This window comes from Lynx rufus, unplaced genomic scaffold (assembly GCF_022079265.1).
Source record: "Lynx rufus isolate CCGP_SWC_20201006 ecotype Redwood Valley unplaced genomic scaffold, mLynRuf1.p SCAF_1, whole genome shotgun sequence".
NCBI lineage: Eukaryota > Metazoa > Chordata > Mammalia > Carnivora > Felidae > Lynx > Lynx rufus.
The window spans coordinates 71,699,631-71,722,951 of NW_025814823.1; the positions used below are offsets into that span (position 1 = coordinate 71,699,631).

General features: G+C 37.5%; 1 protein-coding gene across 4 annotated transcripts in view; it reads left to right on the plus strand.

Annotated features, from left to right (window-relative positions):
• PCCA (propionyl-CoA carboxylase subunit alpha) overlaps positions 1 to 23,321 on the plus strand; it is a 414,072-nt gene that overhangs the window by 228,397 nt on the left and 162,354 nt on the right. For all 4 annotated transcript variants that reach the window (XM_047081502.1, XM_047081516.1, XM_047081510.1 and 1 more), the window contains one exon: positions 5,123 to 5,231. In XM_047081502.1, coding sequence (XP_046937458.1) covers positions 5,123 to 5,231 — 109 coding nt within the window. The remainder of the gene's footprint in view (positions 1 to 5,122; positions 5,232 to 23,321) is intronic.

The window sequence follows — 23,321 nt, forward strand, 5'->3', positions numbered from 1 at the left end:
TGTCTTTTGAAGTGTCTGTTCATGTCTTTTGCTCATTTCTTCACCGGATTATTTGTTTTTTGGGTGTTGAGTTTGATAAGTTCTTTATAGATTTTGGGTACTAACCCTTTATCTGATATATCATTTGCAAATATCTTCTCCCATTCTGTCAGTTGCCTCTTAGTTTTGCTGATTGTTTCCTTTGCTGTGCAGAAGCTTTTTATTTTGATGAGGTCCCAGTAGTTAATTTTTGCTTTTGTTTCCCTTGCCTCCGGAGACGTGTTGAGTTAAAAGAAGTTGCTGTGGCCAAGATCAAAGAGGTTTTTGCTTGCTTTCTTCTCGAGGATTTTGATGGCTTCCTGTCTTACATTTAGGTCTTTCATCCATTTTGAGTTTTCTTTTTTTGAATTTGTTTTTTTAATGTTTATTTTTGAGATGGAGAGAGAAACAGTGCGTGAACAGGGGAGAGGCAGAGAAAGAGGGAGACACAGAATCTGAAGCCCGCTCCAGGGTCTGAGCTGTCAGCACAAAGCCTGATGTGGGACTCAAACCCCTAAACCGCGAGACCATGACCTGAGCCGAAGTTGGATGCCTAACCGACTGAGCCACCCAGGCGCCCCTTTTTTTGAGTTTATTTTTTGTGTATGGTGTAAGAAAGTGGTCGAGGTTCATTCTTCTGCATGTTGCTGTCCAGTTTTCCCAGCACCACTTGCTGAAGAGACTGTCTTTATTCCATTGGATATTCTTTCCTGCTTTGTCAAAGATCAGTTGGCCATACATTTGTGGGTCCATTTCTGGGTTCTCTGTTCTGTTCCATTGATCTGAGTGTCTGTTCTTGTGCCAGTACCATACTGTCTTGATGATTACAGCCTTGTAGTATAGCTTGAAGTCTGGGATTGTGATGCCTCCTACTTTCTTTTCTTTTTCAAGATTGCTTTGGTCATTTGGGGTCTTTTCTGGTTCCACACAAATTTTAGGATTATTTGTTCTAGCTCTGTGAAGAATGCTGGTGTTATTTTGATAGGGAGAGCCATAGTATTATTATATAATCTCTAGTCAAAGACTATCTCAACATGGCTCTGATATTAGACCAAGTCCTTTACATTTTTATGTCTTTTATCTCACAATTTATAAAAGATACCATTTTAAGAAAAGAACTAAAAAAACTGTCCTTCACTTTTTTTGGGGTGTGTGCAAAAGAAAGTGATTATGATAATGAAAATCATAACCTCTTATTAGAGATGGTATGATGACTTGTGGTTTGTGAGTTTGAGCCCTGTGTCAGGCTCTCTGCTGACAGCTCAGAGCCTGGAGCCTGCTTTGGATTTTGTCTTCTTCTCTCTTTGCCCCTCCCCTGCTCATTCTGTTTCTCTCTCTCTCTCTCTCTCTTTCTCTCAAAAATAAACATTTAGGGGTGCCTGGGTGGCTCAGTTCGTTGAGTGTCCGACTTTGACTCAGGTCATGATCTCATGGTTCATGAGTTCGAGCACTGCATCGGGCTTTGTGCTGACAGCTCAGACCCTGGAGCCTGCTTCAGATTCTGTGTCTCTCTCTCTCTCTGTCCCTCCCCCGCTCGCACTCTGTCTCTCTCTATGTCTAAAATAAATAAACATTTAAAGAAATACACAAACATTTTAAAAATGTTAAAAAAAAAAAAGATGGTATGAGATCCATCTCACATCAAGAACTTTGAAGGAACTATAGGTGGTTAGCCTGGAGAAGAGAGGACTCATTAATAGGGAATAATGCAGCTGTAATCAGCTTGACCCAGCAGTTGGCCCTGGCCACTGATCTATGTCTATTTGTTGACTGTGTGTAATACAAAATGGGTCACTTTTGTAGTTGGTAGGGCATACTGTATTGATCACTCTGGTGAAAGAGTCAGGTGATGAACTAATCTTCATCTCAAACCTAAGATTCAGTCAGGGCCACTTTCTGCCTTGGATCAGCTTTGGTCCAGGTGGTTAGGCTGGATTTTAGTCTAATTTAGTTAGGAACAACATTTGGATCATGGATTGCAAGACACCAGGACCAGCTGCGCCAGAGATTTCAGCAAGGAAAAACCTGAGGGCATAGTAATGAAGAACATTCAGAAGAAGTCCAGGGTCAGAGCCAGGGCAGACATGTTGTGGGTATCAGGCCATAAGAGAACAACAGGAGTCAAGGCCCCTCTGATCTGTGATCAAGAGTAGCCTTATGCTAGAACCATTATCATAAGAATAGTTATGATAGAATATCTTCTACGCTGCCACTTTGGACCTGAAAAGTATCTTTTCAATGTGGCTAGATACTCCAAGGATGGTCAAGATATAAAACCATTTTAATGAGTGGCAGAGTGTATAACTGCAGTCTCTATCCTTCAAGATGGGTAATGTACAAGTATAGGAAAGAATAGAATTAGAATAGACTTATTCAAAATTACTTCAGATTGGAAAAGTTGGGTGGAAGTCACAAAGAAACAGTTTGACTCAGGGCGCTTGGGTGCTTCAGTTAGTTGAGTATCCAACTCTTGATTTCAGCTCAGATCATGATCCCAGGGTCGTAGGATCGAGCCCTGCTTGGGACTCCGTGCTGAGTGTGGAGCCTGCTTGAGATTCTGTCTCTCCTTCTGCCCCTCTCCTATGCTTGCACCCTCTCCCTTTTTCTCTCAAATAAAATTTTTTAAAAAGTTTGGGGCCCCTGGGTGGCTCAGTCAGCTAAGAGTATGACTTCAGCTCAGGTCATGATCTTGTGGTTTGTGGGTTCAAGCCCCGCATTGGGCTCTAGGCTGGGCTGACAGCTCAGAGCCTGGAGCCTGCTTCGGATTCTGTGTCTCCCTTTTTCTCTCCCCGCCCCCCCCCCCCCCCCCCGCCACTTGCATTCTGTCTCTTCTCCCTGTCAAAAATAAACATTAAAAAAAAGTTTGTAGAAGCAGTCTGATTCAGTATGAGAAGTAACCATCTATTTAGAAATCTTTGAGTTTGTCACTTTCCAACTATTGGGGTTCTATCAATCCTAGATAACCATCTATCCAATAGTGCTGTAGAAGAGGCATTCTCACTGCATGGAGGATGAAATGGATCATCTCTGCAGCACTACTCTGTTAAAATTACCTGAGAGATTCTTAAGTTGTGGAAACAAATTTAAATTGTAGAAGTAAATAAGTTTTCAGCAGGCTTATATCAGATAGAAATTTATTGGGAATTAGTCCTTGGTAGAATTTGCAAATCTGTTCCGGTATCAATAAAAGGATTAAAATTGATATACATTGTATCAATTTCTCTGTGAGATGTGATGAATAATAGTGAGTTTTATTTGGGAATCTCCTTTCTCAATATTATCTTAGTGCAGCTAGCAATTAGACCAAATGAAACACTGAACCAGTGTCCTGCAGAGGAAAGGATTCTCATAATGTATTGCCTTTTTCCCTGCTGATGACATAATGTGCAAATGTGTCTAGAGGAGTGACTGTTTCAACCACTGTAAGAAATCTCTTCTGCATCTTGATTAGTGTACACACATCCACAAAAGATTCGGGGTGCAAAATGTTCACATAATTTGTCTTTATGGTCATGACCCACTAAACTGGTTTCATGAACTACTTGAGTGGTTTGTATTATGCAATTTGGTAAACGTGTCTAAAATAGTTCTATTCAAGCTGAGATCTGTAGACATGCAGCATCAGCACCACCCTGAAGCTTGTTTGAAATGCAAGTTCTTGGGCCGATGCACAGTGAAGTTGGAGATCATTTTACTGGTCCTCTTTATACTCCAAAGAGCTTTTGTGGTTATATCCGTTGATAGTTGCCATATTATAAATTAAAACTTAGGAGCTTCAGGGGCTCCTGGGTGGCTCAGTTGGTTAAGTGTCCAACTCTTGATTTTAGCTCAGGTCATGATCCCCCAGTTTGTGGGATTGAGCACCCCCACTGGGCTCTGCACCAACACTGCAGAGCCTTCTTGAGATTCTTTCTCTCCCTCTCTGCTCCCCTGCTTGCACACATGTTCCTTCTTTCCCTCAAAATAAATAAATAAACATTAACAAAAGAAGAAGAAGGGTGCCTGGGTGGTTCAGTCGGTAGAGCATCTGACTTTGGGTCAGGTCATGATCTCACATTTAGTGGATTCAAGTTCTACATCCAGCTCAGTGCTGACAGCGTGGAGCCTGCTTTGCTCTCTGTCGCTCCCTCTTTCTGCCTCTCCCTAGCTTGCTCTCTCTCTCTCTCTCTCTGTTTCTCTCGAAAATAAACAGACATTTAAAAAATATTTTAAAACAATTTGTAAAAAAGAAGAAAAAACTTAGGAGCTTTAAAAATGTTTATTTTTTTTATTTTTTCTTTTTAAAAAAATTTTTTTTTAATTTTTTTTAATGTTTATTTATTTTTGAGACAGAGACAGAGCATGAACAGGGGAGGGTCAGAGAGAGAGGGAGACACAGAATCGGAAGCAGGCTCCAGGCTCTGAGCCATCAGCCCAAAGCCCGATGTGGGGCTTGAACTCACAGACCGCGAGATCATGATCTGAGCCGAAGTCGGACGCTTAACCGACTGAGCCACCCAGGCGCCCCTTAAATTTATTTTTATAGTACTAGTAATAAATCCATTATATGTTGACATCAGAGCAATGAAGTCACCACACATATATCTCTTGGATCAGGGAACCTCCACAGTATACACCTGAAAAAAATGATGGAGGAAAAGCAAATAAATCTTAGCATTATTGTGAAAGTAGTTTTGACCTTGCAGTCCCCAAAGGTTCTTGGGGACTCCTGATAGCCCATAGGACACACTTTGAGAAGTGCTCTTGTAGACTGTTTTTGAGAAGACTAAGACCAAATTTTTGTAATCCTCATATAGGGTAAGTATGGGGTCATGTGAGTCGTTTTCATCAGGAACTTTTCAAAGCCTGGAAGAGTGCAGTTTATCCAGGCCATTGAGGGGTCTATTACCAAATTCCTAGAACTAATTGATAGACTCACTTGGGGGTTTTGGTCTTATTTGAATAATCTTGCTCTCTTCCCTCCCCAGTGCATGCCTCAGTGCCTGGTATAATACTAGCTCTATAATAGATATTTGATAAAATACTTATTTGAATGACTAATAATTCTATAAGTTAGAAGCACTAGATGTTAACAAGATGTATGTGATTGATTGATTTCCCTCAGGACACAAGTTAACAGAAATTGAGAGAAACCAATTATTGGCAATAGCATCATCATTGTTCGTGGCATTCCAATTAAGAGCACAACATTTTCAAGAACATGAAAATTCAAGGTATGTTAGATTATTTAAGACAGCATAAATGAACAAATACCGACAATCTAATCATAGAAAATAGCTAATAAAAGATATAACTGATCATAGTTCTGAATCTTGTGAGTGTTTGCAGACGTATAATAAAATCACACTGTTTAAAAATGGTATTGCTTCTATTTTGTTCAAATGATTTTTTTTAACTCAGAAAAAAGGATCTTGACCCTGCTAATTTGGACATTATTAGAGGTAAGAAGATACTCTGAAGCCCTGAGGAATATCTGTTTAAGTAATTTGTATTTTATTATTTCTGTTTTATAACTTCGTTTGTTAATCTTTGTTAACTTTGTTGACAAAGTTTTGAAAAGTGTTATAGTACTAAAAATTAGGATTGAGTCTGAGCAGCTAAAATATACATATATATAAGAAATTCATTTATAAGATACAAGAAAGAGTTAACAGGTTGAGTTAGTTATTTGTGGTCCCTAAGTATACCTTTTAGCTTCCTAGAAATGTAAGTGAAAGAAAAAATATCCTTTGTATCAGGGCAAATAAAAACAAAGTCATCATGAAATTAATGGCTCTAAATGACAGAATTACTTAACATGAATTTCTATGTCCTTGCTAACATAATCCTACTTTAGCAAGTACAGTCTATGACTTGCTAGGGTGATGTTGTTGATAAAACTGTGTCACTTCAACTTCTTTTCCATGTTTTTTGCTTTTCCACAAGAGGAAGAACAAAGAGAAAAAGAGAAAAGATGGCAGGTGACTGAGCAGCTCTGAAGAACATAGATCAGAAACTCAGATTACCCTCTGAGAATTAGGTAGAGGTGAAGTAGATTGGGTTTCGGCTGTATCTTAATGGCTGACTGGTTTTACTCAGAAAATCTTGGAGTAAATAGTACTCTTCATTTGTTCTTATTCTCAACAGAGAGTATAGGAAGCTTAGTTGATGATTTTTTTTCTCCACTTGTTTTTATTGAAGTATAGTCGACACACAGTGTTACATTAGTTTCAGGTGTACAGCATAGTGATTGAACAGTTCTATACTACATGCTGTGCACACTGTAAACACAGTAACCGTTTGTCATCCTACAACACTATTAATACCATTAACTGTATTCCATATGCTGTAGCTTTCATATGGACTTACCATTCCATAAATGGAAGCGTGTACCTTCTCCTCCCCTTCACCTGTTTTGCCCATGCCCCACCCCACCCCTGTGGCAACCATCAGTTCTCTGTATTCATGGGTCTGTTTCTGCATTGTTTTGTTTTTTAGATTACACGTATAAGTGAAATCATATGGTATTTGTCTTTCTCTGTCTGACTTATTTCACTTAACATTATACCCTCTAGGTCCATCCATGTTGTTTCCCATAGCAAGATCTCATTCTTTTTTATGGCTGAGTAATATTCTCTCTCTCTTTTTCTCTTTCTCTCTCTGTGAGTGTGTGTGTGTGTGTGTGTGTGTGTGTAGGAAATGGCTATTGTAAATAATGCTGCACTAAACATAGTATTCATATATCTTTTTGAGTTAGTGTTTTCGTTTCCCTTGGGTAGATACCCGTTAGTAGATTAATGTATAATCTTTTTTTAAGTCATGATTTGATAGATGTCTAGGGAGAGTTGAGAGGTTACAGAATATCAGTAAATTACTGAATGATGGAAGGAGGAGGAAAGTGGGCAATAAAGCCATGAATCTGGTTGGTTTTTTTCCCTAAAGTTGCACTGGCCAATGTAGTAGCCATTGGCCATGTGTGCTTACTTGAACTGAAATCAAATTAAAAGTTCAGTTTCTCAGGTTTCAGTGCCACTATCTGTGTAGTCACCAACCGCATTTCATGTGCTCTGTAGCCACTGCTGTACTGTGGTTAGTGGCTACTGAACTGAGCGATAGAAAGAACCTTCTATCATTGCAGTTTGTTTCCATCAAGCTCTGTTGCAACAGGGATGTTTTGGAGGGATGTGTGTATCTAGCTTTTGTTTTAAATCCAGAATCATACCTTGTATAATTTTTTTATTATTCTTTTGATAAATATAGTTGTCATATCCTGATGCCCTTCAGATGTTATTTAGACCTTGATCATTTCTGAAGTCCTGAGGGTCACTAATAATGAAGTGGTTTGATCTTTAAGATATGTATTCAAATTATTTTCAGAGAGTACTGACTTACCACTGGCAAAAATCTGAAAAAGGTTTAAAAAGGAAAAGAATAAAAATTACTTGTATCCCACAAACTTTTCAGGAAGTACTTTTTCACATTTTGATGTATTCCTTTCTAAGTGTATATGTGTGTGTATATTTATAGACATACATACATGTAGCATGCATATACCTCACATAGAGTCATACTGGGAATATAGTTTGACTTCTATTTTTTCATTGTAATATTATGTTGTGAATATTATTTTTATTCCCTAGTCTTTAGAAGCATATTTAAAAATTTTTATTACAGAATTAATAAAACATATGGAAACTTTTGCTCTTCAAAAGATACCATTGAGAAAACTATAAAATAATATATGTAGCAAATGGCAGAATGTATCCAGAGATATATAGATATATAGGTATATAGATAAGGAACTTGAGTTTATAATGTATAAATACTTCTTAAAACTCAAAAATAAGCCAGACACCCCAATTAAAAAAATAGAAATCTTTATTAAAGGAGTTATATGAATGGCAATAAGTTCATGAAAAGGTGTTCAGCATCATTAATCACTAGAGAAAGACAAAATCACATTGCTACACTAATACACACCAACTAGAATAATGTACATTAAGTGGTAAGTGGATAAATAGTTGTGGTATATTCATACAATGAAATACTATTTAGCAGTAAAGTAGACAAAAGTACTGGTATATGTATCACCATGTAAAAAAAAAAGAAAGTCCTGCTAAGAGAAACCAGATTAAAGAAGACTATATAGTCTGTAGTTTTATTTGAAATTTCTAGTAAAGGCAAAAATATAATGATGGGAAGATCAGTGGTTCCCTGGATGCAGGTGTTGATGTCACAGAATTACGTCTTCATACATTCTGTGCCCCAAACCATAAATTAATAATTCTTTTAAATGTATTAATTTCTTAAATTATGTAGAAAACAGAATATGGACTTTCAAAAAAAGTTATAATAATAACAGCTATTATTATTGTCCATAATAATATGGACTTTACTGAGACATTTATTTATTCATGTGGCTTCCTGGCACTGTCTGGAGTCCTTCCATTTCAGCTTGCAAGACTGCCTTCTGCATTTATTGCAGGGCAGGTCTAGTGGTCACAAACTCACAAACTGCCTCAGTTTCTCTTTATCTGGGAATGTCTTAATTTCCAATTTTATTTCTTAATCCAGTTTTGCTGGATTTCGGATTCTTAGTTGGCAGGTTGTTTTGTTTTTTGTTTTTTTTTTCTTTTAGCACATTGAATATATAAGCTTACTGCCTCTGGCCTCTTCAATTTCTGTTGAAAATCGGGACAGTCTCATTGAATATCCTTTGGAGGTTGATTTGCCTGTCTCTTGCTACTTTCAAGATTTTCTCTTTGGCTTTTGAAAAGTTTGACTGTAATGTGTCTTCCTGGGGGTCTATGAGTTCATCTTACTTGGAGTCCATTGAGTTTCTTGAATATTTATATTCATGCCTGTCATCAAATTTGGGAAGTTTTCAGCCATTATTCACATATTTTCTCTACCCCGTTCTCTCTCTCTCCTTTTGGGGCTCCCATGATGAATACATTCGTCTGTTTGATGGTGTCCCACAGGACCCAGTCTTTCTGTTCTTCAAATTCGAGAATTTCTCTTACCTTATTCTCAAGTTGGCTGATTCTTCTGCCTGCTCAAATCTGCCTTTTAATCCTAGTGAGTTTTTCATTTCAGTTATTGTACTTTTTTAGCTCTAGAATTTTTAAATTTCCTTATAGGTTTTTAATTTTTTTATTAATATTTTCATTTTGTTTTCACATTGTTCACATCTTCCTTTAGTTTTTTGAGCATCTTTAAGAGAGAGTTGTTTTAAAGTCTTGGTTTACTATATCTGCCATTAGCTCTTTTTCATGGTCATATTCTGCTAATTTTGTTCCTTGAGAAGACCATACTTCTCTGTTTCTGTATATGACTTGTGATTTTTTTTGTTGTTGTTGAGCATAGGACATTTGAATCTGTTAATGTGGTAACTCTGGAAATCAGATTCTCCTCTTTCCTCAGGGTTTACTGGTTGTTGTTGTTGTTGTTGTTGTTGTTATCTGCATTTATTTGTAGGCTGTCTCTATGCCAGCAATCAGCTGATCAGCTTGAGGTGTAAATGTAAGGTCTTCTCAGGTCTTTTCTGAGCATTTCCCTGGGTGTGTACAGTCACTTTCCAGTTTCCCTTATAAATGCAGTTGTTTTGAATGTCTTAGTCTTTATTGTCTGGCTCCTGACAGGGGGACAAGCAGAAAATGAAGGAGGCAAATGGGGGTACTGACCCTTTAAATCCCCTGGAAGTCCCTTCAGCCAGAGGGAGGGGCTTGCAACACTGGGAGGAGGTGCAGTAACAATGGCTGTCTACCTTTTTGTCTGCACCTCTGTGATCACAAGCAGTAGTCAATCATCATAACACAGATGCCTAGTATTTGGAGGACAGGATCCTTTTTTTGCCCACCCTGGCTTCCACAAGCCGTGTGGACGCTGCTCCAGGAACACATGCCAAGCTGCCTGCCAGTTGCTGGGGATGTGCTGGGGGATGACTAGCTGTTACTCTGGTAAGACCTGAAATTGACCAAAATTGATTGCAATTTACCATCCCACTTTAACCTGGAAGTTGGCAAGCCTTTGACTGGGCTGGAGTTCTAAACTAAAAATATCAGAGAGATTCTGCCAGTGTAATCGTCATTTAGGAGGGTAGACACATTCCTGATGTTTCCTAGTCCGCCATCATCCCAGAATCCTTCTCCTCTATATATTACTATTGAATTTATTACTCTTTAAAAGTTGGAAAAATTATATTAATAAAATATGTGGCCAAAAGTTATGTAAATAACTGTGCACATGTTACCTATATAACAATGATCTATTTTGGGTGAGTTTATTTTCTATGGAACTTACTCATTTAGTAAGCCAGTTTATTGTGAAACAGTATTACCCATGACAACAGAGACCTGTAATATCTAGCAAAATATATTGATTTTTTTGGCAGAGTATAATCTTACTTAAACGAAGTAAATCTAAGTTATTTTTGCTTGTTTGCCGAAAAGGTCCCTGACATCAAAGTTGATGTTAGGTGATTGAATCTTTACGTTTTGGTTCACGAAGCATGATTTCATTATTGGCTTGGGAATGGTGTCTAAGAGTCAGCCTCCAGGTGTGGCTGCACATTTCTCCATCATGGGTGTGCTCATGTAATGTTTATGCTTCCAGATCCAGTAGCCCTCAGCCCTTCCTTTGTGTGGCTTGTTTTGGCTGCTGATCTTATTTTCCCAATATCTCTATGGATTTTATTCTTTCATCATTTATGACTTGGAAAAAGACACTGATGATATGTACCCATAGTATTTGGATAGTAAGAAGATAGCAGTGCCTTTTAGAAGAAAAAAACCCAACAAAACATTAATGTCAGAACAATGGCAATTTTTCTCAGGATGACCACAAATAAATTTGGCAAACACAATTAAGTTTTTACAGAAGTACATGATAATTATTTTTAATTGTCATGTCAGTTATTCTTTTGACAGAAATGAATGCTTGAAAGTTGTGTTAAACAATCACTTCATGTTATTTGAAGTGAGAGTGATTTTGTTGCAGTGTGGTTTGGTTTAATAATTTGTTGCACTAACAGATAATGATTGGAGGAAAAAAGAGTAAAGGAAACAATTTAGTCCCTTATAGTAATCTTTCATTTAGTTTTGTTCAAGATATGCCTGTTTTCCTTGGATCTAAATGCTTGTTCACAGGTCAGGAATCACCTTTCTGAGCGAGGCCCTTTCCTTTCTTTATTCTTGTTCAAGTCCACCTCTGCCATCCCAAGCTTCTCAGGCGCTAGTGAGAACGCCACTGTGCTCTCTCTAAACTTCTGTACTTCTGTCCTTCCCACTGTTATTTCTACACCTGTTGCTTTCTTTGGTTAGGTCTGGTAGCTAAGTAAATAGTCAACTAGGCTTTCTTGAGCTTTATCACTTACATTTTCTAATTTCATGATTATTATCTTTCTGTTATGCTAATTTATCATGTAATGATTGTTAGTTCTTGGGAGAGCTGTACCAACTTCCCCGGTGGTGGAAGGCTGGTGACCAGGTCTCTCTTCCCTAGCAAAGTGCTGTTTTGCATTCACTTAACCTTGTGTGTTGTAAGAATTTGGCAGGGGGTATGGCTCAGGATAAGCCTTTGACTCCTTTTGGCATGTCAGTCCTCATAGTGTGGCTACACTGAGGTATATTGAAACTATTTTAAGGTGTTTCAAAGTAAATGTTGATTCCATGGGTTTTATAAAAATATTTTACTGCAGATTTATAGTAATTTCATCATATATATTTTTGTGGCTTGTTTTTGCTTGTTTGCTTCCTTTTCTTTCTTTCTTTGTACTTTTCCATTTCCCAGAGAATGTGTTCAGATTCCTAAACGTGAACTTCTGAGAAAATCAGCAACATCTAACTCTTGAATTCATTTGGGATTCACTTATATGTATGTTATAAAAGAGTTTCTTCATTGTGATTTGTAGTATCTCTTTGTATGTCCAAAGATAGCAAGACAGAAATACATATGAGTGTCACAGTTTGGGCCACTCTCACAAATTACCATAGACGGGGTGGCTTAAATAACAAACATTGCTCACAGCTCTGGAGCTGGAAGTCTGAGATCAGGGGGCCGCCCTGGCTGGGTTCCGGTGAGGGTTCTCTTTTATGTTGCTGAAGGCCTGTTTCTTATATCCTCATATGGTGGGAAGGGGGCAAGTTAGCTCTCTGGCCTCCTCCTATAAGGGCATAATCCCTTTCATGAGTGCTCTACCTTCACAACCTGATTACCTTCCAAAGCTGCCGCCTCCAAATACCATCATATGAGGCATTAGATTTCAACATTGGAGTTTTTGGAGTGGGGACACAAACATTTAGTCACTAACAGTGAGTGTGTGCTTACTCATGCACTCCCTCTCTCTGCCTATCTCTCCCTTCCCTACTTCCGCTCTCCCTTCTCTTTTCCTGCTGCCCTCACATCCCTTCCCCTCCTCTTTCTTTCCTTCTCTTTCATTTGTGTGACTTGCGTGCATGTGTGCAGAGACCCCCCCCACCACACCACACGCGTCTAAGTAGATATGCATATGTTACATAAATACATTCTGTGGTTTAGTGGAAAAAAATAGAATTTAAAATTAGAAGTCTGGTTTCCAGTCATAACTGTACCACTTATTGTAATGTGACCTTAGATATATTACTTTAAACTTAAGTTTACCACTAAAATGGGAATAATGTTTTTCGTCAGTTTTTGTGAGAATAATTGATGTTGTGTAATTATATTTCAATACCCAAATTCTTTTACCTGATTTGTTATGAAGAAATAAGGGGCGTCTAGGTGGCTCAGTCGGTTAAGTTGTTGGACTCTTGGTTTTGGCTTAGATCATGATTTTATGGGATCAAGCCCCACATTGGGCTCCTTGCTGACAGCATGGAGCCTGCTTGGGATTCTCTCCCTCCCTCCCTCCCTCCCTCCCTCCCTCCCTCTCTCCCTCCCTCCCTCCCTCTCTCTCTCTCAAAATAAATAAATAAACTAAAAAAAAATAAAGAAATGAATTTTATATTGTACAAAACTAAGTAAATGTTTTATAGATAAGCAAAAATCATTAAGAATAAGAAATGGCCTTTTTTGTTTATTTATATCAGGTAGCTATGAATATGACAAGAAAGTAGAAATTGGGGTCTGATTATCTTTAGTGAAAAAAAATGAGATGTCTTATCTTACAGTCCAGCAAATGAGACACCAGTAGGGTGTGTTTTCCATGTTAATTTAGTCAAATCAATCTTTTTTTTTTTTAAGGTTTTATTTTTAAGTAACCTCCACACCCAATGTGGGACTCAAAAACACAACCCTTAGATCAAGAGTGATACATTCCACTGACTGAGCCAGGCAGGTGCCCCTATTTTGCTTTTTTTTTTCCTTAAAAAACCCTTATATCAAGTATTTACTTATATTCTATTTCCATTCTTTTATAGTTTTTCTTTATTACACTGGTATTTCATATTTCAGGCTTATTTTGCAAAGTGATGGGAGGTTGAGATCTAATTTTGCTTGTTCATGTAGTTAACCAGTAGAATCAGTTCCATTTTTTAAAAAATGTAATTCCAGTATAGTTAACATACATTGTTATATTAGTTTCAGTTGTATAATACAGTGATTCAGACTTCTATACATTACTCAGTGCTTCTCACGACAAGTGCACTCTTAATCCCCATCTCCTATTTCACCCATCTCTCACCACGCCCCCCCCCCCCATTTGTCCTCTATAGTTAGGAGTATGTCCTTTGGTTTGTCTCTTTTTTTCTTTGTTTTCTTAGAATTGGTCCCATTTATTCATTTGTTCTTTCCTCATTGTTATTAAATGTCACATTCATCCTATGCCAAATTCTTTAATTTACTTGAAAAAAATTATTTATTTATTTATTTTGTTTATTTTATTTATTTTATTTTGAGAGAGAGAGACAGAGCACAAATGTTTATTTATTTTGAGAGAGAGAGACAGAGCACAAGCAGGGGAGGGGCACAGAGAGAGGGAGACACAGAATCTGAAGTAGACTCCAGGCTTTGAGCTGTCAGCACAGAGCTGGATGCAAGGCTTGAACTCATCAGCCGTGAGACTGTGACCCAAGTCAAAGTTTGGATGCTCAACCAACTGAGCCACCGAGGCACCCCAAATTCTTTTATTTTTAAAGTTTTTTTATTTTGAAGTTGAAGGAGAGACAAAGAGAGGGGGAGAGGGAATAAATCCCAAGCAGGCTGCATACTGTCAGCACAGAGCCCAATGCAGGGCTTGATCTCAGCCACGAGAACCATGAGATCATGGCCTGTGCCAAAATCAGGAGCTGGACTCTTAACCAACTGAGCCACCCAGGTGCCCCATCCTATGCCAAATTCTTAAATACATTAGGGTCTACTTCCAAATTTTTCTCTTCATTTGCACTTGTCATTCTACCCTTATATTAATAATTTATTATTTTCTTCCCAAAATTTATTGGTCATTCTTCTGGCTGAGCTTTGAAAGCACTTTGATATTAGAATTGCCTTAAAGCTACATAAATTTGGGTAGAATAGACATCAGATGTTGAGGTTTTTCAGAAAATGTGACTGTATTTATCAAAGTCTCTTTGATTCTCTCATTAAAGCTTTATAATTTTTTTTATTGTAAGAGTAGATTTCTTGTTATTCTTGGATAGTTTATGTTTTTGTATTATTATTCTTTGGTTGTTTATATATTGTATTATGGATGGGATCTTTTTCTCATTTTTAAAATGATTATTCATTTCATAAAGAGAAGCTAGTGATATTTGTATTTATTTTTTTAATTGTAAAAAAAGTATCAGAATTTACCATCTTAACCATTTTTAAGTATATAGTACATTAGTGTTAGCTATATGTACAGTGTTGTGCAACCGATCTTTAGAAGGTGTTCATCTTGTAGAACTGAAATTCCACCCTCTCGAATAACATCCCGTTTCTTCACCTGCCCACCCACCTCCTGCCCCAAGCCCTTGGCACCCACCATTCTTTCTATCACCAGGAGTTTGACCACTTTAGTATTTGTATTTCTTTTGTAATAATTCTTCCTAGTTGTAAAAAAATCCATTGTAATACCTTTTTAATTGATTTCAAGAGGGGCAATCATATAACCTTTTAAATCACTTGGGATCCTTTTGGATACAGGTAACAGAACCATTGATTCAGACTGATAGTCGTTCTTGCTTCACAGTGAACAAGAAGCTCGGAGAAGAGAAAAGATAAAGTTCAGTATGGTTATCTGCTGATGCTACTTTTCTGTAGTTCTCTTAGCCTTACTTTCTTCTCCGTGTGGCTTTTTCATAACGCTGTGATAGCAGGATGGCTGTAGGGAGTTTTGGAAGTCAAATCTAGATAGGATTCAAAGGATTATGTCTGAGCAAACTTTTCCCAGATGATCCTCAAGCAGCTACTTCTCAGTTCCTATTGACCAAAAGTAAGTCTCCTGCCCATTCGTAAGCCAATAACTGCAAAGGGAATTGGATTATCATGATTGTCTTGGAATGATTTTCTGGTATGAGATAGATGTTGAGTAACCAAAGTGGCCTCTGCATTTTCTAATTACCCCATGCCTTCCTTTCTGCTAGAGCTTCTAGTACAGTTTCATGTTTAAGAGCAAAGCTTTTGTGCCAGAGACTTGGATTTCCCCTGGTTCTGCCAGTCCCCAGCTATTATCTTAGGATAAATTATTTAATCTCTTTTGGACTCTATTTCCTCATCTGCAATATGAAGATAATTAGTAGTTCTTAATGAGTTTTTGTCAATGTCAAATGAGATATAAAATACTTAACATACCCATTTAATTTTAGCTATCCTTGCCCAATTTTCTTTTTTAGAATTTCTAATGACAAAGATTCCATTTCAAGGGTAATGGTCATGATGCATGCTTGTTTTATTTTTAGCTAACAAATACCTTGAGCATTTCAATATTAACAGATACTTTGGCAGTTGGTAGGAAATATTTTTTTCTTGTGTTAAGGGTGTGTTCTTCCATTCCACTTTGAATAAAAGAATAGTATACAGATATTAAGTATGATCACATGTCTTTTAATATCATCTGTTGATCATTATAAGAGTTGAGTTAGAAAATTTAGATATTTTAGGGGCACCTGGATGGCTCAGTCAGTTAAGAGTCCAACTCTTTTTTTTTTTTTTTTTTTTTTTTTTAAATTTTTTTTTTTTCAACGTTTATTTATTTTTGGGACAGAGAGAGGCAGAGCATGAACGGGGGAGGGGCAGAGAGAGAGGGAGACACAGAATCGGAAACAGGCTCCAGGCTCTGAGCCATCAGCCCAGAGCCCGACGCAGGGCTCGAACTCCCGGACCGCGAGATCGTGACCTGGCTGAAGTCGGACGCTTAACCGACTGCGCCACCCAGGCGCCCCTAGAGTCCAACTCTTGATTTTAGCTCAGGTCATTATCTCACAGTTTGTGAAATTGAGCCCTGTGTTGGGCTCTGTGCTGACAGTGTGGATGGAGCCTGCTTGGTCTTCTCTCTGTTCCCTCTCTCTGCCCCTCCCACCCCTCAAAATAAATAAATAAACATTTCGAAAAGAAAATTTAGATAAATTAGCAGGGAACAAATGATTTCAAAAAATCCTACCCCCATTGAGCTTACATTTAATTAGCAGATGGTTGATAGACAAAACAGGTCAGTAAACTGTGTGATATGAGAATGATAATGATGATAAATATTTTGGTGATAAACAGGGATGGATTATCGATTATCCTGGAGGTGGAGTATAGGGTAGTTGGAGTTTTAATTTGGATCACAGGGAAGTAGATGGCAAGAAAGATTAGCAGGATGAGAAGATGAACTTTAGAGCAGACACCTAATGGTGGAAGGGAGCAAGTCACATGAATATCTCCAAGAAGAACCTTCCTGTCAGTGGAGACAGCAAATGCAAAGCCCCTGAGGTCAAAGTATGCCCCACCTGTTTGAAAAATAGCAAGGAGGCCAATGTAATGAGAAGAGTAAGCAAGCTCCCCTAGTAGGGCTAGAGTTGGTTTGGGTAGGCTGTTGTAAGGACTTCGGTTTTCACTGAGTGAAATGGGGAGGCATTGCAGAGTCTCGAGCAAAGAACTTGTACCATGTGTAGTAATGAGCATTGTGGTTGCAATATTGTAAACAACCATAAGGAGGAAAGAGTAGAAGCCAGGAAGCTGGTCAGGCATAGAGGTCCTAGGCCTGAGCCCTGGAACACTCCACAGTAACAGGTTGGGAAGAGAGGCAGATCCAGCAGGAAATTAGTCTGGGGTGGAGTTGAGAGAGCCAAGTGCAGAAAGGGTTCAAGGAGGAAGACGTGTTCAACTGACATACATGATTTGAAGAGTGACTGTTGACTGTTGAAGTTAGCAATGTGGAGGTCATGGGGACCTTGATGAGGGCAGTGTTCAGGAATGTTGTGTGGGAAGTGGTGGTTGAAGGTGGATTGAGGGGTGTTTGAGAACAGGTGGGGAGAGAGAAATGACAGCTTGTAAGTTCTAGAAACTCTTAGGAGGATTTGCCTTTTTTCTATGTATGTACATGAAGTGTGTTATTTTGATTTTACAGAAAATGGGCCATTCTACTTGAAAGGATGTCTTTTTTTTTTAAAAGCATGTTGTGTTGTCAACATTTCTCTGTATTAATAGTTTTTGAAAAAATGGTTTTCAAAGACTGTACAATATTAGCAACTTGAAAAAATTCACATCTGTAGAAAACCTTGTTCTTATAAAATTGATAAATCCTGAGAATTTTTTTTAATGTTTATTTTTGAGAGCGAGTGTGAGGAGGGACGTGGCTGAGAGAGAAGGAGACACAGAATCTGAAGCAGGCTCCACCCTATGAGCCCAGAGTCGGACACAGGGCTCAAACCCATGAACCGCGAGATCATGACCTGAGCCTTGACTCAGGTTGCTTAACCGACTGAGCCACTCAGGCACCTCTGTCTAGCTTATTTTGTTTATGGCAGTCCCCCTATTCAGTAATTGGGGTTAGGAAAATTATGTCATCTGTGGTTCTTTTGGCTCCTTCAGCTGGCACTGAAATGTCCGTTCTTGGTGTGGTCCAGTTGGCATCAGCCTGGAATGAGGTGGCAGGACTCAGAATTTTGGTGCCAGCACCACTTCCAAGTATACAGGTGGCCCAAGTCTCTGTACAAATGCTTCAACTTTTGACTCCGGTTTCCTCCTCTGAGAACAGCAGTGTTAGATTGGATGATTTCTGACTTTTTTTTTTTAAGTGCTTATCCTGAGTGATTTGCATGGGGCTGAACAAGACCGTTTGACTCTCTGGTTTCTACTTAAAGCTTCTAATGTCTCTCTTGAGATTTGAGCAGAGGCGAAAGACTCAGGAAAGGGAACTCCTTCACTGTGGCCAACGATAACACTGTTGAAAAGACTTTAGCCTGGAAGGTTTTAAAATACATAGGGTTCACTTTTGGAGAGATTGCTTTGGCTATGTGGAGTCAGTGTATCACCGCCTCTGGGAGTTGATCCTCCGTGGAATGTGTCGGGTATATGTATCAGGTATGTAGATGGGCTACAGAGTCTGCCGTGGGTTTCAGTGTCAGCCAGAGTGGCATAATGGAAAGTTACATTCACGTGACTCACACTCATATTGTAGTTTCTTTCCTCTTCTGGCTTCCTGATAAAACAGAGAATCAATTCTTTAGTGATTTTTACCTGACAGATGCAATTATCTCGGGTTTTTTTTCCTTGCTTCTTTCCTTTTCTGGTTGTGGATTTATAATTCTCTTACCTGTTACTAAGTTTTCAATTAGATGATAAAGTTTGAGGTTTTAAAATATCACAATCATTGAAAGATAAGTAGGGAAAGAAACATAGAAAAAAGCAGCCACATGAAAATAGTTCCCAAGGAAAAGCTAGTATTGTTGCACAGATGCAATTGGTTCTTTTACTGAAATGTCTCTGAGTTTAAAAGGACACATTATTAATGGATTTATACCATCTGTGACAATAAAATACAACTTTTTATCATACTTGTCTCATATATGTTCTGAGGTAAACTACTTCATTATGAGAATGAAGTGGATGTTCTGATAACTGACTATATAATTAAAAAAAATCATACTTTGGGTATATATTCACAAACATACATAGCCATGCTTTGCCTTTGGAAATGCCTACTTTGATTTGAGCAAATAAGTCTCCTAAAAGCAACAAAGGGGAGAAAATGTTATTCAGTCATTAACCTTTAAGCCTGCCTTACTTTTTACTATCTCTGTTACAGTATTTTTTGTTACTTAATATGACCACGTCCTGGGTGATTTAGAAATCTGTGTGAGTTCAAGCACACACTATTAATGGCTAAGATGGCCTATTTATACTTTTTTTTTTTTGCTAAGTATTACACTTTAAAATATTTTTTTCTTTGATTCCACCATACCAGCTGAACAGAAGACAGAATGGCCTCATTATTGTAGGAGAATTTCTCCATTCCCTGCAATGATTCCAGAAGCTCTTGCACACTTCATCAGTATTATTGTAATTCTTTGGCTGCAGGATATTTGGCAGCTGTTGCACCCCACTGGCAAATCCTATTCATACTTCTTTCCCATTCACTACTGCCATTGGAGAATTGATTTCTCTCTCCTCTACTCTAACCTTTCCCAATTCATTTTGGATTGTTCAATGTGAAACATTTTAATTTCATATCATACAGCTATTCAGCTCACAATCCCTTTTTTAACCTGTCACCAGGGTAACAGCATAGCATGCTTTCTTTAGGCAATCAAGTTTTTATTTCACATGCTTAATGTTGCATTAAATGTTTGCATTTTGTTTAACCCCCCTTAAATACTTTGAACTCTGAATATGTTTTATAGGATAATGAAATCCTTGATTTTTGAATTGAAACTAAGTCAACACCATCACTACATTCATAGTAAAATGTCAAACGATTAATTTACATAATTCAAAGATTATTATTAAAACTCCCAAGTTAGCCGATCTGTGTAAAGCAATTTTCTGTAGGTAATGGAGGAATATTTGTATATATTTATGTTTTTCCTGGTTCCAAAAAAAAGATTTAAAGGGGATTTAGAGAGATTTAAACAAGGAACATTTCAAAAGAGCAATGGAATTAGTACAAATGGAAAAATATATCTTTTGAAGATAGTAATTCATTTTTGCAGTATTATGTTCTTTTCTCTGTGTATGTACTTAAATATATATACTGTAGTAATTTATGTATTTGGTGATGGATGAGGTAATCTACCAGAATGAAATTAAAAGTCTCTTGTAGGTGATTGATTTGGGCATTGTGTTCATTAATAGCTATTTATCCATTTACTTCAGTACAGACGTTACCTCACAGATGTTGCGAGTTTGGTTTTAGCCTACCACAGTACAGTAAATACTGCAGTAAAGCCAGTCAGATGAATTTTTTGGTTTCCCAATGTGAATAAAAGTTATGTTTACACTATACAGTAATCTGTTAAGTATGCAAAGCATTGTGTCTAAAAAAGCAATGTGCACACTTTAATTTTAATACTTTATTGCCAAATAAATGTTCACCATCATCTGAACTTTCAATGAGCTGTAACCACCAGAAATCACTGTAACAAATCTAAAAACTTTGAAATATTATGACAGTTACCAAAATGCAGCAGACACAAAGTGAGCAAATGGAAAAGTGGTGTTGATAGACTTGCTTGAGGCAGGGTTGCTACAAACCTTCAGTTTCTTTTTTTTTTTTTTTTTTAAGCAATATCTGCAAAGCCCAATAAAGCAGAGTGCAGTAAAATGAGTTGTCCCTGTGCTACTTTGTCTTTAAATAATCCAATAATAATGATAGATTAGTAAAGATGAAAATTAGTATGTTTAGATCTTGATTCTTTGAATTGAATAGACTTGAGCTGTCTTTATAGAGCTACTTTCCATCTTTATTTATTTTTTTTAATTTTTTTTTAATGTTTATTGATTTTTGAGACAGAGAGAGACAGAGCATGAACAGGGGTGGGTCAGAGAGAGGGAGGGAGACACAGAATATGAAACAAGCTCCAGGCTCTGAGTTGTCAGCACAGAGCCTGATGTGGGGCTCGAACCCACAAACTGCGAGATCATGACCTGAGCCGAAGTTGGACGCTTAACAGACTGAGCCACCCAGGCGCCCCTCCATCTTTATTCTAAATAATAGTTTTAATGAAATTTGTTCTGTGAATATTATGAAATTTGGAATAGTCCAAGAAATATAAAGAAATGTGTATGGAAAGCAAGAACGTAGATTAGTTAATAACCCATGTTGTTTGAAAGCACTGTTAATTAAAAAAGTATATATTGACATAGTACCTCTTTAAGTATCCTAATACTCCCCTATACAATCACTAATGTTTTTGCATTAATCTATAGGATAAACTTCAAATTAACCTATTTTTTCTCTTATACTATCTTTTTATTTTACTTAAAAAAAACTTATGATTTAGTACTCTTTAGAATTTGTGGCCTCACACAGTGTGTCAGACTAATTTCTAATTTCATACCTTCAATGCCCATATGTCATAAGTGGCCCTGAATCTAGGTAATGTTGGTCTAGATGACCAGTATCTTGACCATCTACCTCACAAAGGTCACTTTGTTTTGGTAGAATAAATTCCTGAATATATATGTTAATGGTAATAACTTTTTACCTTCAGAATTAGAGTTATTAGATTATTCCAAAAATAACAAATAGCATGCCTTGTGGTAAGTTGCTTGGGCTTAGAGTAATAACAAAACAATTCCTTCCATTTAAGAAGCTTAAAATAGAATGGAACAGGTAGACATTAAACAGATGATTATCAGCCCTGAAAACTGCTAGAGAAAGAGTGCAGCATGAGTGAAGTGTGAAGGAAGGGAATCTCATTTGCAGGTTAGCTGCACTATGTGAATATCCAGTTTTCAATAAAAAGTTACAAGACATGAAGAAATATGGAAGTATGTCCCTTTTACAGGTTAAAAAATCAATAGAAACTGTTCAGAAGGGTGGCTGAAATGTTGTGTTTTATTATGCCATAACCTTAAATAACCTGTTAAAAATATGTTCAAAGGACTAAAGGAAACCAGATACAAAGAAGTAACAGTATGGCAACCATGTCTCACTAAATAGAAAATATTGATAAAAATTCCAGAGATGAAAATACAATGCCTACAATGAAAAAGTATACTAGAGAGAACTCTACAATAGGTTTGACCTGGCAAAAGAAACCATCAGCAATTTTGAAAATACATTGAAATTATCTAGTGTGAGGAATAAAAAGAAAAATGAACAGAGCTTCAGAGACCCATGGGACACCATCACATGTACCAGCATACATGCTGAATCCCAGAAGGAGAGGAGAAAAAAGATAAAGGAATGGAAAGAATAAACCATAGCTGGGATGCCTGGCTGGCTCAGTCAGTAGAGCATGTGACTCTTGGGGTCATGAGTTCAAGCTCCACTTTGGGTATAGAGCTTACTGGAAAAAAAGAAAATGTAAAAGAAGTCATTGCAAAAAACATCACAAATTTCATGAAAAACATTAATCTGTACATTCAAGAAGTAGATAAATTAGAAGAAGCTCAAAAAGTTCTGTATCTACACACATTATTGTCAAACTGTCAAAACCAAACAGAATCTTAAAAGCGGCAAGAGAAAAATGACTCCTCCTGTGCAGTTAACATCTCATCAGAATCAATGGAGCCTTGATGATATAAATGAAGTGCTGAAGGAAAATAAAAACACAAAGAATGTCATCAAAGAATTCTATATCCAGCAAAACTATCCTTTAAAAAATGAAGGAGACATGAAGACATTCCCAGGTAAACAAAAACCAAGAGAATCCATTGCTAGTAGACCTATCCAACCAAAACTCAAATACACATGAAGTAATAAAGAGCACTGGTTAAAGATTAGTACATCTTTTTTCTTATTTAAAAGACAAATGCCCTTAAAGATAGGGGTGCCTGGGTGGCTCAGTCAGTTAAGCGTACAACTTTTGGTTTTGGTCCAGGTCATGATCTCAGGGTCATAAGTCTAGTTCTGTGGTCAGGCTCCATGCTGGGTGTGAAGCCTGCTTAAGATTCTTTGCCTCTACTCTCCCCTGCTCAAGCATGTCTCTAAAAAGTGGGGTAGGGGGATGCCTGGGTGGCTCAGTTGGTTAAGCATCTGCCTTTTGACTTTGGCTCAGGTCATGATCACATGGTTCATGGGATCGAGCCCCATGTAGGCTTGGAATTCTCTCTCTCCCTCTTTCTCTGCCCCTCTTCCCCTTGTATGCCCTCTCTCTCAAATAAATATTGTTTTTAAAAATTTAAAAAGTCAACTTAATGCAGTAGTTATAATTGTAAGTTGGTAGGTGCACAATATATACAGATGTAATTTCTATGACAATAAGATATGTAAGGAT